Source organism: Scardinius erythrophthalmus (genome assembly GCF_964197995.2).
Source record: "Scardinius erythrophthalmus genome assembly, chromosome: 7".
In the NCBI taxonomy this organism is placed as follows: domain Eukaryota; kingdom Metazoa; phylum Chordata; class Actinopteri; order Cypriniformes; family Leuciscidae; genus Scardinius; species Scardinius erythrophthalmus.
This window is the reverse complement of record NC_138227.1, coordinates 31,014,120-31,034,779: the sequence shown is the minus strand read 5'-3', so window position 1 is coordinate 31,034,779 and position 20,660 is coordinate 31,014,120. Positions and strand designations below refer to the sequence as shown.

At 39.1% G+C, this 20,660-nt stretch overlaps 1 protein-coding gene across 1 annotated transcript in view; it reads right to left on the bottom strand.

Moving 5' to 3' along the window:
• Window positions 1-18,439: 18,439 nt before the first annotated feature.
• Window positions 18,440-20,660, bottom strand: part of fat3a (FAT atypical cadherin 3a) — a gene marked incomplete at its 5' end in the record, with an annotated part of 94,079 nt that continues 91,858 nt past the window's right edge. Inside the window, one exon of the mRNA XM_081369683.1 lies at window positions 18,440-19,340. Coding sequence (XP_081225809.1) covers window positions 18,832-19,340 — 509 coding nt within the window. The 3' untranslated portion in view covers window positions 18,440-18,831. The remainder of the gene's footprint in view (window positions 19,341-20,660) is intronic.

Sequence of the window (20,660 nt, the reverse complement as noted above, 5' to 3'; positions counted from 1 at the left end):
ATAAATAATAAACTATAAATTAAAAAATAAATAAAACAAAACTCGCTGAAAATGTTCCAGACAATATTTCACATACATAATTGAAACAAAGCAGAATGTACAAAACTGAATATCTTTAAATATGTGATGGCACCAACAACCTGGCCATGGATTATTTCTTCCTCAAAAATGCTTGTGCATTTCGGTAAACATGACTTTGTTTTCATGCAAACTAAAGATGAAAAATAATGTGCTCTTACTTGCAGAAGTCAGCCAATCACATAGAGATTATCAGGTCGAGAAAGTAGGCTACTATCCAGTTTTATTTGCAATATGCATCAGACGCTCAGTAACCAGACAGTGGGTGGTCCGTGGGCATGACGCCTGAAACTGAGACCCGCTCAACATTACTACTTTTTAAACAACATTTTTTTCATGGAACAACCTAATGAAAAGCTACTGGCAACCCTGGCACCTATCTCACCACTCACTGCTCCAAACCCTCTGGCTCACCCTGAGTCTCCACTTACTAAGGTTGGCTAAAACACCATTTTCATAAACTACACTGTTTGTTAAAACTTACGGTACGGTTTATTTATTTATTTGAAAAGGAGATGCATCCTTACCAGCGTTCAAATGAAACCAATGCCTCTGGGTTTGATTAACTTGACCTTAGGGCATCTAGCAGTTAAAGAGACATTTAGCTTATCCTATTTCTATGGTGCAGATGGACAGCAGCTGAAATGAGAGAGGGCGGAGAAGTATAGCACAGGGAGCCACTCAGAAGAAAAGTCACCCACTAGGTCACAATTGATTTAAGGGCACAACCGTTGCAGAGACTACATGTCCCACAGCTATGACAGGCCGGGTTCCCGTGACACCTCAGAGAACACTGACACCTGATTTGACTGTCCATATCTCCTGTACCACACACACACACACACACACACACACACACACACACACACACACACACACACACACACACACACACATAGTCAGAGATGAAGATTATCCAAGGTTGACACAGCCATGCTTCACCTTGTAAATTTCTTCTATTACTCAAAACTATTACTCAATTAAACCATATCATGGATATGAAAATAAATTTGCTCCTGTGAGGTTTGAATCTGTCCATGTCCATGACAGACAGACTGACATAGGCCTACAGCTAGACAGACAGACAGACAGACAGACAGACAGACAGATAGATAGATAGATAGATAGATAGATAGATAGATAGATAGATAGATAGATAGATAGATAGATAGATAGATAGATAGATAGACGGACAGACAGATAACAGACAAACGTACAGACATACAGATAGATAGATATAGACAAACAGACAGAAAGAAAGACAGACAGACAGTTCATTCCATTTTCATGCAGTATAGCCTCGTAATTTATCACAAGGATACAAATATTTAATAAAATACTCTTTATCTGCACTTTTTGGGTTGGTTGGGTGTGTGTGTGTGTGGGGGGGGGGGGGGGGGGGTGTATCAGCTGAGCAGTACTTACAGAAAGGTACATTGCACATCTATTTTTTCCTATTTACAAATACAGATACCACGGCACAGAAATGTAGACTTGTTTGCTGGCGCGCGCGCGCTTTTATCTCCGCGAGCCAGCGATGCCATCCAGCGTGCGCGCTAAATCAGCCCCGGTTTTTTTTTTTTTTTTTTTTGATGCAACACATCCACACGGTTCAACAACAACAGATAACAGCCCAGACTCAGTCCAATGCGAAGAGTTTGAATGATTTTTTTTTTTTTTACACCCACAACACCACCGCTGGGAATAAAGGAGGCGTTTACCGCGTGGAAACCTGGCGGGCGGCTGCTTCTCGGTCGGGTGTGTGCGTGGGTACACGGGCTGATTGTGTGAGCGCGCGGCTCGTTACAGGAGAATCGGGTTATGTAAGCGGGTGTCTGGTTTCTCCGGGATATAGAGAGGGGCCTTGCCTTTCTTTGATGTCAAACTAAAGGAAACCCGCTCGAGACTGGCGGTGCTTGTCACTGTCTGTGTTTTGGTTTAATTTGAATGGCGTGTGAAAGAATTCGCGTGTCTGTGCAAGAGTCAACGTGTGTGGGTGAGTTTAAGGGTTTGAGGGGTTGCGAGACTGGTTGATGAGTAAAATGATTGGTTTAACCTCGTCTACCTTTCCTCATATTAGAACAACAAACTAGCCTACTGTACAGTGACCTTTAAAATACACACAAATGTATTATCGCACAGCTATATCCAACGTTTCCCACATACCATGCAAAGCAAATCTCTTTATAAAGTTGGATATATGCCCAGCTTTCACCATACTATAGCCTACTCAGGTAGGGGGATAGCATATCTCAACTGCATTCTGTTTACAATCGCCGCAAGATGTAAACAATATTATCGGCCATCTCTAATCAGCTGAATGCTACAGGCTTGAAGATATTGCGATATCGCATTAACATCATGATTTTCTGTAAAACTACTTTGAAACAAATGCGTAGGCCCTATTGTGAAAAGTGCTATAGCCTACAAATATATCTGTATGTCATCAAAATATCAATTAACGAGCTGCTTATTTTAAAGAAATATACAAGAACTAAGTTTTAAATGATAACAGCGGTTTAGAATCACGTGACTTGAAGAAAACTGATGTCATATATCCAATAAAAATGGCTCTCTGTGTCCGAAATCACATATTATAGGCACTACATCTTGTTTGAAACTTTGTGACCATTAAAAAGTGCATTCTTTATAGTATGAAACTATGAATGTGTGTAGCATGTACACCAGACATATTACATCTGCCATGTTGTCACTACCATGTGACCTACGGTGTCAGTTGTCACTTCAATGTCATTCGGGACAGTAAGTGTCCATTGAACGTGCACTTCAGAATCTCACCAGAAGTAGGTCATCCGGGAACTTTCTGCTATTATTACTATGAAGTCGGACATACTAATTGGCAGAAATACAGTTTTTCGCCTCTTATATAGTATGGAAGAAGGCATAGGCCAATTTAGACGCAGCAACTGACACACCAGTTAGCCTACTGACCCAGGTGAAGTGGGTTTTTTGTTATAATCTGCTGATAATGATATTTTGTATTTTACATAATGACAGTAAGACATTTTAAGTGTGACTTTATTGTCCAAATATTATTGAGGTCACTGGTTCTCAAAGCTTCACCATGATCATGTCTTCACGCATCACTGACGTGTCATCAGTTTGCTTTGCTCCCGGGCTGACATGTTGTCTCCATTATCAGGTTTAACTATCCTACATCAATCTTTTACGTTACATCAATCTCTCTGTGACGCTCCACTGATTCTGATGCTGCCATTGCACAAGGGTACGTACTAGCCTGTATCCTAAATTGAATTCACCAAAGAATGATGTAAGATGACTTTTTAGGACAGTTCAATCATGTCCAAATGACAAATGTCTGTCTTAATCCTCATATGATGTAGTGTTTTTATTTCTATTTACAGTAATTTATCTACAGTCAGTCCAAGCATATGTACTCAATAAAGCTGCTGGAGCTGATCTGAAGTCAGTTCATGCTTTAGTACACCGCCTGCCTGGTTAAACAGTGGATGAGATAGATTGAGAGGGAAAGGGAAAGGTATAGAGAAAGCACAAAAACAAATATTAGTTAAAAGAAAAGAGAGAGAGAAAAAGATTGAGTCAAAATTGTGGTTTGCAGGGGAGAGAACGAGGAAGGCAGAGTAATGCACTTTCTACTCGCTGTCTTGGTAAACACAACTGTGATCTATTGCTTCATTCACAATTTACAAAGAGCTATTGAGAGAACATGCACACATAACTTGACATAACCAGGACAGCATAAAGGCATAAAGGCTTTCTGTACATTCACTCACACACACACACACACACACACACACACACACACACACACACACACACACACACACACACACACACACAGGCATAATGATACATTGAAAAAAACATCCAGGTGCCAATTCAATTCTTGAGAAAGCGAGGAAGCAAGCAGCACACAGGAACACACAGGAATGTTCTCAACTATATATGGAGGGACAACTGCTGCTGGAGTTGGTAACACTTTACAATAAGGTTCATTAGTTAACACACACACACAAATATATATATATATATATATATACCTCTGCTTTTTCTGACATTAGGATAAAAAACTGTAAGATTTACAGTAAAATCTTGCACTTTTGACAAAGACAAAGAGACTAAGGTGTGCATACTAAAACTGACCTGTCATCTGCCTTAAAAAGGAAGAACCAAGACGCTTTGGGACACCCATCCACCCATGGAAATGCAGCTATTGACCTGTTTCAGAGCTCAGGACTGGATTTATCTCCATAATAAAACAGCCCTTCGCACGACGCTTCAGCTCTTTGTTTTCCTCCTAAATACCCCTCTCACCTTCCTCTTCAGCACTCTTTTGTTTGATTTCTCTCTGTTTTTCTGCCAAAAGCCAAAAAATATTTGCTGAGAAGCTTAAAGACTCTATTAAAAAAGATGAGAGAAAGAGAGAGAGACAGAATGAAAACAGTCTACAAACACTTCAAAAGTAACTTTTAAATCTATTGAGGCACACAAACAAACAGGCACAAAGTCAAACAGACGCACATCTGCAGTCACACACATAAACTCGCACTCACCTGCATCTCTTCATCTCTCACTTCATCTCCATCATTCTTCCTAATGAAAACACTACGTGCGCAGTGTTTGCAAGGTCAAATCAATGTGTGTGATTAATTTCATCAGCTACCTTATGCTCCAAAGGAATTCTGGGGCACGGCTGGGCCGCTCATCTAAGAGCCCCTTATCAAATCAAAGATTAATAACATCGCTCTGAGATAATCACATACTTCTTTCAAAAATTCAATTTCAAGCATGCACATTTATTTAGTTTTATATATTTGTTTTTTAAAAGGAAATATTCTGATTTTTGTCCAGTGAACTGAGTTAAAGGGTTAGTTCACCCAAAAATGAAATGTCACTCGCATGTCGTCCCAAAACCCATTAAGACTTTCGTTTATCTTCGAAACACAAAGATATTTTTTATGAAATATTTATGAAATATGAAATAAAAGATTTATGTCCCTCCATTGACAGTCTACGCAACTACCACTTTGACGCTTCAAAAAGAGATCATAAAACTAAACAATTTGAATCGAGCCGTTTAAATTTATAAAGAGGCACGATCGCTTTATATGATGAATAGATGTAATTTAGGCTTTTATTCACATATAAACATTCATCAACACACACATTCATCATTGTGTTACGCAGCACATTTGAGCTTCCGCAAGAACCAATGAGGTTCATTCTCGTGTGTTACACAGTACGTTTGAACCATTGAGGGTTATTCTCATGAGTTACACAGCACGTTTTAACCAATGAGGTTCATTCTCATGTGTTACACAAAACATTTGAACCAATGAGGTTCATTCTCATGTGTTACGCAACATGTTTGAACCAATGATGTTCATTCTTGTGTGTTACGCAGTACGTTTGAACCAATGAGGTTAATTCTCGTGTTACACAGCACGTTTGAGCCAATGAGGTTCATTCTCGTGTTATGCAGCACGTTTGAGCCAATGAGGCTCATTCTTGTGTTACGCAGTACATTTGAACCAATGAGGTTCATTCTCATGTTACACAACACATTTGAACCAATGAGGTTCATTCTCATGTGTTACGCAGCACATTTGAACCAATGAGGTTCATTCTCATGTGTTTCGCAACATGTTTGAACCAATGATGTTCATTCTTGTGTGTTACGCAGTACGTTTGAACCAATGAGGTTAATCCTCGTGTTACACAGCACATTTGAACCAATGAGGTTCATTCTCGTGTTACGCAGCACGTTTTAGCCAATGAGGTTCATTCTTGTGTTACGTAGTACGTTTGAGCCAATGAGGTTCATTCTTGTGTTACGCAGTACGTTTGAACCAATGAGGTTCATTCTCATGTGTTACGCAGCACATTTGAACCAATGAGGTTCATTCTCATGTGTTACGCAACACGTTTGAACCAATGGTGTTCATTCTTGTGTGTTACACAGCACATTTGAACCAATGAGGTTCATTCTCGTGTTACGCAGCACGTTTTAGCCAATGAGGTTCATTCTTGTGTTAGGTAGTACGTTTGAGCCAATGAGGTTCATTCTCATGTGTTACGCAGCACATTTGAACCAATGAGGTTCATTCTCATGTGTTACGCAACACGTTTGAACCAATGGTGTTCATTCTTGTGTGTTACACAGCACATTTGAACCAATGAGGTTCATTCTCGTGTTACGCAGCACGTTTTAGCCAATGAGGTTCATTCTTGTGTTACGCAGTACGTTTGAACCAATGAGGTTCATTCTCATGTGTTACGCAGCACATTTGAACCAATGAGGTTCATTCTCGTGTGTTACGCAACACGTTTGAACCAATGGTGTTCATTCTTGTGTGTTACGCAACACATTTGAACCAATGAGGTTCATTCTCGTGTGTTACGCAACACGTTTGAACCAATGATGTTCATTCTCGTGTGTTACGCAACACATTTGAACCAATGAGGTTCATTCTCGTGTGTTACGCAACACGTTTGAACCAATGAGGTTCATTCTCGTGTGTTACGCAACACATTTGAACCAATGAGGTTCATTCTCGTGTGTTACGCAACACGTTTGAACCAATGAGGTTCATTCTTGTGTGTTACGCAACACATTTGAACCAATGGTGTTCATTCTCGTGTTACGCAGCACATTTGAACCAATGAGGTTCATTCTCGTGTGTTACGCAACACGTTTGAACCAATGAGGTTCATTCTCGTGTGTTACGCAACACATTTGAACCAATGGTGTTCATTCTCGTGTTACGCAGCACATTTGAACCAGTGAGGTTCATTCTCGTGTTACGCAGCACGTTTGAGCCAATGAGGCTCATTCTTGTGTTACGCAGTACGTTTTAACCAATGAGGTTCTTTCTCATGTGTTACGCAACACGTTTGAGCCAATGAGGTTCATTTTTGTGTGTTACGCAGTACGTTTGAACCAATGAGGTTAATTCTCGTGTTACACAGCACATTTGAACCAATGAGGTTCATTCTCATGTGTTACGCAACACATTTGAACCAATGATGTTCATTCTTGTGTTACGCAGCACATTTGAACCAATGAGGTTCATTCTTGTGTTACGCAGCACATTTGAACCAATGATGTTCATTCTTGTGTTACGCAGTACGTTTGAACCAATGAGGTTCATTCTCATGTGTTACACAACACATTTGAACCAATGAGGTTCATTCTCATGTGTTACGCAACATGTTTGAACCAATGATGTTCATTCTTGTGTGTTACGCAGTACGTTTGAACCAATGAGGTTAATTCTCGTGTTACACAGCACATTTGAACCAATGAGGTTCATTCTCATGTGTTACGCAACACATTTGAACCAATGATGTTCATTCTCGTGTTACACAGTACGTTTGAACCAATGAGGTTCATTCTCATGTGTTACACAACACATTTGAACCAATGAGGTTCATTCTCATGTGTTACGCAACATGTTTGAACCAATGATGTTCATTCTTGTGTGTTACGCAGTACGTTTGAACCAATGAGGTTAATTCTCATGTTACACAGCACATTTTAACCAATGAGGTTCATTCTCGTGTTACGCAGCACGTTTTAGCCAATGAGGTTCATTCTTGTGTTACGTAGTACGTTTGAGCCAATGAGGCTCATTCTTGTGTTACGCAGTACGTTTGAACCAATGAGGTTCATTCTCATGTGTTACGCAACACGTTTGAACCAATGAGGTTCATTCTCATGTGTTACGCAACACGTTTGAACCAATGATGTTCATTCTTGTGTGTTATACAGTATGTTTGAACCTATGATGTTCATTCTCGTGTGTTACGCAGCACATTTGAACCAATGAGGTTCATTCTCGTGTGTTACGCAACACATTTGAACCAATGAGGTTCATTCTCATGTGTTACGCAACATGTTTGAACCAATGATGTTCATTCTTGTGTGTTACGCAGTACGTTTGAACCAATGAGGTTAATTCTCGTGTTACACAGCACATTTGAACCAATGAGATTCATTCTCATGTGTTACGCAACACATTTGAACCAATGATGTTCATTCTCGTGTTACACAGTACGTTTGAACCAATGGTGTTCATTCTTGTGTGTTACGCAACACATTTGAACCAATGAGGTTCATTCTCGTGAGTTACGCAACACGTTTGAACCAATGGTGTTCATTCTCGTGTGTTACGCAACACATTTGAACCAATGGTGTTCATTCTCATGTGTTACGCAACACATTTGAACCAATGAGGTTCATTCTCGTGTGTTACGCAACACGTTTGAACCAATGGTGTTCATTCTCGCGTGTTACGCAGTACGCTTGAACCAATGAGGTTCATTCTCGTGTTATGCAGCACGTTTGAGCCAATGAGGCTCATTCTTGTGTTATGCAGTACGTTTGAACCAATGAGGTTCATTCTCATGTGTTACGCAACACGTTTGAGCCAATGAGGTTCATTCTCATGTGTTACGCAGCACATTTGAACCAATGAGGTTCATTCTCATGTGTTACGCAACACATTTGAACCAATGATGTTCATTCTTGTGTTACGCAGTACGTTTGAACCAATGATGTTCATTCCCGTGTGTTACACAGCACATTTGAACCAATGATGTTCATTCCCGTGTGTTACACAGCACATTTGAACCAATGAGGTTCATTCTTGTGTTACGCAGTAAGTTTGAACCAATGATGTTCATTCACAAGTTCACACTTACAAATAAGTTAGATAGAATAAATGGTATGCATATTTGGCGTGCTGTCCGAGGAGAGGGCTCCGGGCTCTGTATTTGGCCCGAACCCAGAGTACTCCCCCGTATTCCTGGCTGTGGAAGGAACAAGCCAAGAGTGAGGTGTCGGGGTGGTGGAGGGATGCTGAAAAACTGTCAAGGAATGTAGGTGAGTCGACTGAGTGAATATATATATGCTTCCTCTCATGCTGATGGGAAAGACATGATGATTGTTGATGACAAGCTACGGCTTGTCATCTTGACGGCTTTCCTCTTCAATGAGGGGGTTTGGCTTTGTTTCCAGGCGGACCATTAAAGAACGCTACATTGAAGTCTCCCGGAAATCCTGTAGAATTCATCCAATCAGATGACGACTTCGAAACCCCCACAGTGTTTCCCATTTTGTGTGTCATATGCATCAGCCAACGGTCTGTGGGCGTCTGAGGCTGAGACTAAACTGAGCCCAGCTAAGACAGCAGACCAGAAATCTGCAGCCACTTGCAAAAACCGTTTAGTTAGTGATTATAACAACATTAGTGATCATAACAGCAATTATTATTAAATTCGTTGCACCTGAGCCTTAGAGTTTAATGAGCTGCTTCATAAAGCTTCAAAAACTCCTGCAACAAAACTGCAGTGAGTTCTTTGACAGCCCGTGACATAAATGACAAAAACACATCAGCAATTACCGAAGCAGAGGAGATGAAGATAAATTAGATGGAGAAGACCACCTACACACGATACACTCTGACAGTGTCACACAACAACACATTTCAACACACATTATCAAACGTGTCCTCATGTGCGCGATTAGATCAGACTCATGAATATATCAGTAGAGGTAGGCTAATGAATAATACTGATGAGTGCCGGGACTACAACTACACCTGCATTTTTAAATACAGTCGAGAGAGGAAAAAACGATTAAAGTGGAAAATGCATATATTATTGTATAAGCCACAATATAAGCAGATAGACAAAAAGTTAGAAGCTATGGTAACACTTTATTTTACAGTGTCATTGTTATGTTACATGTAATTACTGTAGTAGCCTACTAACTATAAATTAAGCATAATTACATGCAATTAACCCTGAAGCAAACCCTCATCCTAATCCTAACCCTAAGTACATGTAGTTAATTATTATTACTCAGTACTTAAATGTATAATTACACTGTAATACTGACACCTTAAAATAAAGTGTAACCGAAGGTATTTTAATTTTTTGAAAAGCAATTATGCAGTACATGTAACAGAACAATGAACGTTCACATGGGAAGTGATTTTACAATCACTAGTTGTTCCCCAAGGGCCTTACGTCCACATTTCTAGGTGTTTATATTAACATATTTCCCGGCAAATGCAAGGATTGGATCAGCCCGTAAAGAACACAATGTACATGTTGTAATTGTAATCGTATAACTTTTTACTTTGCCCATCTGCAATTCTTCCCTGTTGGATTCGAGAACAACTTTCAGCAGCTGTTTTTGTGGCTTTCGTGATTTAAAATGTGCGTGAATTGGCTCTTGAGATGCATATCAGATGTTTGCATGCAAATATGACACACATACAGGTATGCACTACTTTCCATTTTAGCTTTTATTCATTCACAGGATGCATTTTTGATATCAATAATTAAATTTGTACTATTTAAAATAAGAATTCTTGATTTCTTGAATTCTTACTTTTTCTAGTAACAATCAGGAATTACATTTTCATTAGTACTAGTTAAAGGATTGGGAGCACTGGGGTGTCAGGTGACTGTGTGGCAATGGCAAATGGTTTACATGGCTCATGGCTCAGGTAGGACGGCCCCTTAACAGAATTTTGCTTAGGGTCCCAGGGAGGTTTACACAACACAGTTTTAATCTTAAAACGGACATTTTTAATATCTAATCATATCCCCCTAAACCTAACCCTACACATAACTTTGCCCTAAAATCTGAGGGAAATGATAGATGTATAACACTGATGTAGAAGGTTGTAAGCCTAAACTTGACATCAGCTGTAAACTTGTTCTTCAAATATGATTGGTTGATTGGAATGTTGATCCAGATGAACTTCTTGTACCTACTTGAAATCACATTCATCTCGTGGGAAGGGGGATATTTTTGACAACGTTGTTATCTGTATGTGAAAAACTCAAAGGAAAACCTTTTTTTTCAGTACATCGTTGTCTTGTAAATGTACCTTTAGTCATTTTAGTTCTTCAACTTATTTTATTTCATTTAGTTGCAAGGCAAAATTTCTAAGTTTAAAAAAAAAATTGTATCTAGTATTTACATTTGATATTATTTCAGGTTTGTTTCAGTTAACAAAGACAATGTTTAAGTTAACAATAAAAACACAATTTTTAAGCTTTAAAAATGCCAAAAAAGCAACATAAAACAATCATAGAAATGGTCCATGGGACTCGTGCACTATATTTCAAGATAATTTTGTGTGAAGAACTACCTTAAATTTGTTGTTTTTGCGTACAAATAATTCAGACTGTCCGATTCTTTTAAAAGAAGTTGCAGTCATTAATAATTGATCATTATTGCTTACGAGCAAATTTTCGTATTATTCAACTAATATTTTCACTGAAAAAAACTAACAAAAAACTCATCACCATTATAACATTTCCATGAGTTTCTCAAACTCGTTTACTTCACTACTCAGAAATAAGAACAAAATCTCTTTTCTCTCAGCCGCTGGTTTAGGAACCAAACCGAACCTCTTGTGCCATCAAACTAGCTCAGTAATCCTGAAGTTTTGCACGGCTCCATGTCCACCTGGTTTAATCGGGAGATTTTCTCATTAGAAGCCCATAAAAAGGTGAGAGCCACCGTTTAAAAGAGCGTCAATTTCTCTGGTCTCCAAAAGAACATGTACATCAGTTCAGCTGAAAAGGCCCTTAAAGTCAAAGACAAAAAAAAAAAAGATAGAGGACAAGAAATCGAAGCACCCTGTCATTCGAAGAGCCACAGCAGCGGAGAAGATAATGAGCCTCAGAAGCTCTCAAAGTGAGAGTCTGATTACACTCTAACCACACACACAAACACACACAGACCTGATTAAATACCAAACCGCATTCGTTCTCCTCACTTCAAGAAAGAATACATAGTCCTGCTGTTTTGAGCGCACAGACACAGAGTGACAAATAACTTGCAAAATGGCAGAAAGTGGCTGTAACAGCAGAACAATATATGCTTGATACCTGGAAAGGAAAAACAAGAAGCAAGATACATTTTTGAAAAAAGGACTGGATATCAATGCATCTATGTATGCGCAGTTAAGCTGGTTTGAGTTCCAAAAAGACTCAAGTTAAAAGCATTCCCAATACTGGCAGCTCATTGGATTGTGAAACAAGGTGGAATTTGCTGCAATATAAATGGTCCAGTTCCACTTGTTGAAGCAATGAAGCCACAAATTGAAGCATTTAACAAGTTGAACAAAATCATGTCAATAAAGAAAATACAACCAGTGATGATTCATTTGACCCAGATTGGACAAATATAATAACTGAAGCTGAAAGGAAATATTCACAAGCACCAGTGAAATCCGCGACAACTGTAACGCCTCCTCCTTACAAACCAATCTATCCAACTTTGCCTGAACAATGTACAAGCTCTTCTAAACCTCTGACACAGCCTCAAGCTTTGAGATCAAGTGGAGGTCCAGTTGACAAAATATATATTGCATCTGCACAAGCAGCTCCAATAATAACAAGATCTAAATCAGCCCAGCCAAACAGAGACATGCTGCGATGTCCACCAGCTCGTAATTATGGATCTGACTGGGGTGATGAGACAAGAGATGACGACATGACGACAGTTGACAAGATCGGTCATGAATTTTCTTCACTTACTGTTAAAAGGGAAGACTTACAATCTGAAATGATGACGGAAGAGAGACCATTCACACCAGGAGACCGTCAAGCCATTCTCACAGCCTTGCCTCCTCTGAAGAGACAAGATCCAAACAGAGTTTGGGCGAGAATTAGACTCTCTGGTTGAAGCACATCAAATGACATTAAGAGACATACACACCATTGTGAAAGCTAAAATCCCAAGAGACCGATGGGAACGCTTGCCAGCTTCGATAAAATCAGCCCAATGGGTAGACTTTGGGGTCGACGACCAGGGACGACTCCTGGGTCTTTGGCAAACATTAGATGAATTCCGAAAAGAAATCCAAGAAATCTTGGGAAGTGGTAAAATTCCATTCACATCAATGACATTGATTAAGCAAAAGGATGATGAATCTCCAGATGAATATCTGTATAAGTGGAATGCTTATGAGAGAAGGGCCCTCTGTGCTAAGAAACAACCTGACAGAGATGATGCACGGTTCACTGACACACTTGTGGATGGTTTTAGCACAAAATACCAACAAGCCTTATCACTTGGAGTCAATCCAGGCGAAACATTTGACCAAATTATGCAATTGGCTGGCCGCCGACACTCTCAGAAAAAAAGGTACAAAAGCTGTCACTGGGACAGTACTCGTCAAAAGAGTTTGAATATGTACCATTTAGGTACTAATATGTACACGTTTGGTACCAATATGTACATGTTTAGTACCAGTATGTACCTTTGAGGGACTTAAATGCACTCTTTAGGTACAAAGGTACTTTTGAAAAGGTACCGCCACAGTGACAGCTTTTGTACCTTTTTTTCTGAGAGTGTAGAGATGGCTACGAGCTCAAACAAGGAAGAAGGAAACAAGCCAAATCGAAGAGGAGTGGCGACAGCTCAATACAACATGGACACAGAGAAGAGGTTGAAGATTTGCAGCAACCGTTGAAAGCGTGGCCACTTAAGAAGAGATTGTTGAGCTAAAGGAGGTATAGCAGAAGCTCATCCTTTAAACAAGTCAGTGTGAAAAACCATGATGAAACCTCTCAAGGGAAGACGTGGACTGGCGACTGGAGGAGCAATGGTTCTACCTCCTGACTCTCCGACACCTGCGGGAACAGGAGGAGACTCTACTTTGTTCCAAGAGAAGTTACGACGCTATCTCACAATGCTGGACAAAGCTACCAAAGACAATAATAAGAAAGTGCGAGAAGCTCAACAGCAATGGGATGAAAAACACGACATTCCACACATTCCTAAGTTAGGCAGTTTTGTTATGGTCAAACGTATTGCTAGGAAAGGACTAGAACCTTGGTGGGAGATACTCTTAACAACTAAAACAAGTGTTTGTCTTAAAGGGAAGGGTGTAGGAACAGATAGATGGTATCATTGGTCACAAGTTAAACCTTGCTTAGTGAATGAGCAAAATGATGATGGCTTATGGCCTGAGATTGAGCACTGTTCATCCAATAACTTTAAAGATTGGGAAAAAAAGAGTGAAGATAAATTATTTTTCTGCTTCCATTTCAGGAATCAAGTCCATTGACATTGATTAGAGATGGCTGTAAGTTTTTCTCGATAGGAGACATATTGATAGAACCGAGAATGGGAAATACAGAGTGAAATAGGAGATTTTGTACACCACACTACTTACAAAACACAGCCTAACAAACATTTAACACCTGCTTACTGATTTTCAACCCCAAGGGATAGGACCCTTTAACATCAACGTTTATTTTAGTTTGTTGTTTTGCCAGGAACTGGAGGAGTTAATCACTGTGCTCCGACAAGATGTATTAGTTTTTCTTTTCTTAGATGATTGGGGTTTATTTTAAATGCATACACATAGATGTTAAATGCGTATACGGGAACATAACATGGGTTGGGGTTCTTTGTTTTGTTTTTGTTCTCGTTTCTATTTCTATTCTTCTGTCCTTTATGTTTATTTCTTGGTCTATTTCTCCTCCTCACTATCGCTTCTTTAGGTGGCCACTGGTGGAGTGACGGTGTGGAACGGACTATCGTAGTTCCAGAGGAGGGACTGAAGACTAAAATTTCATCATTTAATATTGTTTTTAGTATTATTATTACTTTTTATTAATAATTCATAATCAGTAGTATTATGTATCTGTATTATTACTTTTTATATAAATTCAAAATCTTTGTATTTTATGAATCGTATACTGTTCTTGAATACATATGTGTGGGAGAGACTTTGGGATAAGCTATAGACTGCATGCGAGAGAGTGTGTGCTGGAGTTAGACTGAAAGTTTATGCAGTGTATAGTTTCCACCGGGATTGGATTTACATTCCATGTTAATGGAAACGATATGTTCCTCTGGTACTGTATGTCTTCCCATGGTAATGTAGGTTTTTTTTGGGCAGTAGCATATAAAGCCCGAGCTCTTTGTCCAGAGGACAGGGAGAAGATGATGGGAAGCTGGAATGAAGACCTTTGTTTGGTCCATTGTCACTCCCTCCTATGTCTTATATTATAAAAATAAATAAATAAATAAGAGAACTCTTGACAGAATAACTGGTGTCTGTTTTCATGAAATTAAACAATAACAATTGTTTAAATCTACAGATGCAATATTATAATGTATTATAACTGGGTAACACTTTACAATAAGGTTAATTAGTTAACATTAGTTAATGTATTAACAAACATGAACTAACAATGAACAATACATTTGTTACAGTATTTATTCATCTTTGTTAATGTTAGTTAATAAAAATACATTGTTCATTGTTTGTTCATGTTAGTTCACAGTGCATTAACTACTGCTAACAATTAGCAAATGTAAATAATGTATTAGTAAATGTCGAAGAAGTATTGTTCATTTTTAGTTCATGTTAACTACGATAGTTAACTAACTAATGAACCTTATTGTAAATTGTTACCTGTGATTACAATTATCATGAGACCATACAAATTAGAAAGTATAATTAATGCATTGAAAATACTTTTTTGATGCATTTTATAAAAGTATATAAAAGTAAATGCTTTAAGTAAAGTGTTACCAATTTTTTTTTTTAAGAAAGTGAACCAAAAAGATCATTAACAATAAAATGAGACATTTAGTAAGAAGAAAGTAAATGTAGGGTTAACATTGATTTTATGTTGTCTTTAAGAAAATCACCCATAAACTTAAAAGCGATATTCAGTTTGATCAATATTCATTTTTATTTTATTTTAGCATTGATAAAAAATAAAAATAAAATAAAAACAACAACAAAAAGAAAACAAAAATCCAGGATTGAAGAAAAGCATTTTACACACACTTAATACTGTTTTGCACAGTCAACAGAACAACATGACTCAAATATGAAATTAAAAAACGAATCAAACAAACAAACAAATTAATAAAAATAAACCCCCCTGCACAAAGGTGGCAGAAGTAATTCCCTTTTCTATAATATAAACTTGGTGAAACAAAATAAAAATACAATACAAAAAAAGATGAGCAGAAAAACTGATATTTTGAAAAAATAAAACGCAGCTTTCTACTGTGAAAAAAGGAGCAGCAAAAAAACAAAAAAAAACAAAACAAAAAAAAAAACAACGAAGATGCACACAAGCCAAAGCATGTGTGCGCACATCTGTTAAAAATGTCAGCAAAGTTACGTGAGTTTGCGTGTTTGTCCTTTTCGTCCATGCCAAACGCTCGCAGGATGTACAAACCCTGCCATGATTGCAGTTCAGTATCTACAAAATCTGGATTTGAACAACTTACTTATATACACTGTACAACAATTTGTCAAAATTACAGCTTTTACAAAAAATTATCCGCCCAATGGCATTCAAAATTACAGTGCGCGCTCTCAAATCAGCTCACGGCAAACACCCCAATCATGTTCCCTTCGGGCTAAAATGCCATTCCAATCCAAAGTTGGTCCACAAAATCATTCCCCTCTCTCCCTCATTCTCCTTTTGATTTATATTTTATTGATTTTCACTTTCTATACATTTTCTTTTCCCTGCATCTTTTATTCAGTATTCTGATTCAGGACTTGGCATTTCCCTCTTTTCTGACTTGCTGTTATTGCTTTCGCTCTCTCATTCCGCTCCTTTCTCTCTGGTTTGGATCGGTAAAGAACCGGAGGAGGTTTGGACTGCAAGCTACTACAGGCATGTGTCATTCTTGCATTGTAAGTGCCTGTGAACACACACACATTATTGGACACTGTGATGATATTCTGCTTATGGCTTTCTGATATGCAAAATTAGGAAAAAAAAAAAGGGGGGAGACGTAACTTACAGAAGAGTGTCGCCCACGTTCCATTAAAACACTCACACGCATCGAAATGATCAGCTTGAAAAATAGTGCTATTCAGGATCCGATTAATGCTTCGCTGCTACCGGTCCAGGGACTTAAATATGGCATGACAGAATTATTTCAGACAGGGCCGCTGTAAATCTGAACATACTGTATCGTCCATTAGTTTAGTGCAAAAAAGTCAACGCATTACAAAAAAAAAAAAAAAAAAAAAAAAAAACTAAAAAACTAAATTTTGGGAAGATACAGAAAACATGTGCTTTTTGACCATTTATAGACGACGGATTCAAATTCACGTTCTGTTCCAAAACATAGTGAGCTGCCTTCTAAGGTGGCTTCCGAACTGAGATGGTCCCTCATAAGTGAGCGATCTGGAACGATCTACAATGAAAGCAACTAAACAGAATATTATTTTGCTGAAACAAACAAACAAACAAACAGAAATGGCTTAAACCAGCCTAGAGTGGCTGGCTGGACTCCCAGCCTGGCCAAGCTGGTTACACTGATGTTTTTTTGGGGGTTTTTTTATAGGGGGTTTGGGCTCTTGGGAAACCAGCTGGCTGACCAGCTAAACATCTCCTTGCTGAGAGAACTGTGAAACAAGTTTAAACCAGTTAAGACCAGAAAATCCCCATAGGTTGGTCTAAGTCTTGGTTTTCTTCAGCAGAGATGTAGTTTGATGCTAACATGTATCACACATAGATATTGCCTAAGAGTTATTTAAAAAAAAATTATATACAACCATTTCTAATAATTTTTTTTTTTATTGAATGAAATCTAAGTATATTTATAGTCGACACTCGACATGCTCGACTTGTCCGCCATCTTGGATTCATTGTTTTTTGCAATCCATTCTGGTAAGTAAATGAGCAATGCCACCTTAGAATTTTAACACGTTCATCGTTTTGTATTTAAATGTATACACTGTTTTTTAATTTAGGTTGGGTATGCCCTTAAAAATAAATAAACTAAAATATATTTGAAATACAATTATTTTATGCAAAGTATACTACAACTACGTTTACATATTTATGTACTTAATATAAATACCCTGCAATTGTACTTTTGATATACTAAACTGATAAACTTAAAGTCTGCTAAATTGGAACTAATTTGTACTTAATGCACTTTAGTTATCCGGAAATAGTGCTGAAGTTCAACTAAAGGTATACTTAAGTGTATTTGATTGTGCTAAAGTGGAACTATAGCAAGTATAGGTTCACTTTAAATATCTTGCATAGATATTATACAGAGATCATTCTATCCTTACTAATAGTGATATTAAATCACATTTTAGGCTTAATATTAAGACGTGCATTGTAAGCACTCCAAATAAAGTTTAATTATAATATTTATATCAGTTAAGTCTCAAGCGATATGTCAGTAAATATGTTAATGGATTTGTAGTATACTTAGTATGAAATAAAAGTATTTTAAATACATTTTAATGACTATTGTTGATTTTTATTTTAAGTTTTGTTTATATAAAATAAAAATGTAAACAATTTGGACAAACGAGGCATCTTAAAAGGCAGCGTAAAGCGGTCTACGTGGGTAGCTTACTAGGTTTTAGAACAGATCCAGGTTTAAACTTACAAACGGCAGCACCAAACAAATAAGGAACCGGACGGAACAATGAAATGCACCAGGGCGATTTCTGAAAACACATCTACAGATCATTGGTCTCCGTTCACTATTACGTTTCTTGTTGCTTTAATCGTATGGTCTCCACCCATGACATCACTTTCGCCACTTCCTGTGCTTTAATTAGTGGGCTGCTCATGCAGAGTCCGTCTGTGGCGTCGGCAGTCCTCCGTCTCGCTTTAGTCTCACAGACGCGAGAGTTTGGTGTCCTTTATGTCTGAAAACACGTCCTGCTAATGTCAGTAACTGCGTCTTTAGTTCCCGGTGGCGTGTCAGACCTCAGTCTGCTGTGTATGCGGGTGCATGTGCGCGTCCTCCAAACTGTCCAAGCTTCCTCCCGTCTCAGAGTCTTCGAACCCACAGGGCACGGAGGAAACGTCGGAGGCAGAGGAGGCGTTGACGGACAGGCGCTCGTCCCTGCCTGTGAAAGTGCTAAACTCCTCCCCCGCGGAGCCGAGCGGCAGCTGATGCGGGGGCAGGTATTGGCTGGGGTGGAAGTGTGGGCGGGGCTTGCGGTCCCCGCTCAGTGTGCTCTCTCTCGAGGCGTGTTGATTGGAGGGTGAGGTGTCGAATTCCTCAGTGGGAAGGGGCGGGGGAAGCTGGTCCTGGGACATAAACTCCTCCTCCTGAGGAGGCGGGTAGTCACTGTCGATGTCGAACCCGCCGAGGTAATAGTCAGATTCTAAAGTCACGCCCACTTCGCTGGTCTCATAGGTGGGGACTTCCTCGATGTCAGGTAGGCGTGTATTCGGCAGCCAATCGGAAGTGTCCCAGTGGTATGCTGGAGAAACAGGAAACAGGAAGTTAGTAAACATCGAGTGAACGGACAGCTAACGGGGTCCTTCGGTAGGTTCGGAATCGTGATGGGCTGCATGCGCGACCATTCTGAAGAGAGGTTAACAGGTTAGATTTCGGTCCTGTCCCAAATGATACACTTGTCGAGAACGTAGGGTGTCCCGTTTGCAAGCTATACTCATTGGAAAAACGTGCGCCTCTCTGCAATTTAGTAAAACTCTAAAAACGTACCTATACATACAATTCACTGTAATGAACACTAGTTGCAGTAAACAAAACAAACTATTCCTGTTCACACAAAGTATGATTACGGGGCAGATTATCGATTAATAAAGACTTATTTTCAAGGGGCTCCTTGCACAATACTATGTTACGATTTCGAAACCACACTGAAATGAAACAGATGAAAGTACGTTTTACAAGAAAATACTATTTCAGTCTTTCTACTTCAAATTTTCAAGTTTAATTCAATGGTACTTGCCATATCTTTGTAATTATTTGCGAAATTTACTAGCAATTTTCAAAATTGTGAGATATCGCCCAGAGATTTCGGCACAGGCACATTTTTCGAATTAGTCTGGGATTCCCATTTGTGATGTGTTTTTGGGGGGCTTTGGGACAGGAACATTAAACTGAACATTTCCACATGCAGGTCTTGCTGGAGTGAGTGGACATGCCTGCAAGGTGATCAAAGACACAGCCAGGGGTCAAGAGGTCAAGGTTCAGAGGACGTGTTGTTGACACAAGCGAAAAATTCATCAAAAATGCAAACCAAAATAAATGAAGGTGAGGATTGCATGCAGCGATGCATGAAACACAGAAGCGCAGGGACGCACACGCACACAAACACACACAGACTGTACACGACCTAATCCTCGCTATCAGAAAACATCGATATCAAACAAAAGAAAAACACAAAGTCAGCAATGGAAGCACTGCGGGGGAAGAGACAGACGGAAAAGAGAGGAAAGGGGTGACGGAGGACTGCAGGTACTCTGATGTGTGCGTGTGTGTGAGTGTGTGTGTGTGTGTGTGTGTGTGTGCAATCATCGACAAAGAGCATCTCGCTGCTGGATGATGTGACACTTCCCAGAATGCAATAGCTCAGTTTGTCAGCAATACGGAAAGGGAGAGCGAGAGAGGAAGGAATAGACAGAGAACAAAGTCTGAAAAAAGGAAGGAGTGCAAGAACTCCGGGAGATTTAGCTGAACAAAGCAGGAGGAAAGAGAGAATGTGAATCACCTCTGTTGAAGTTTTGACCTTGATCCATAACGGACACTGGTAGGCAGAAAAGAAGCAGAAAGA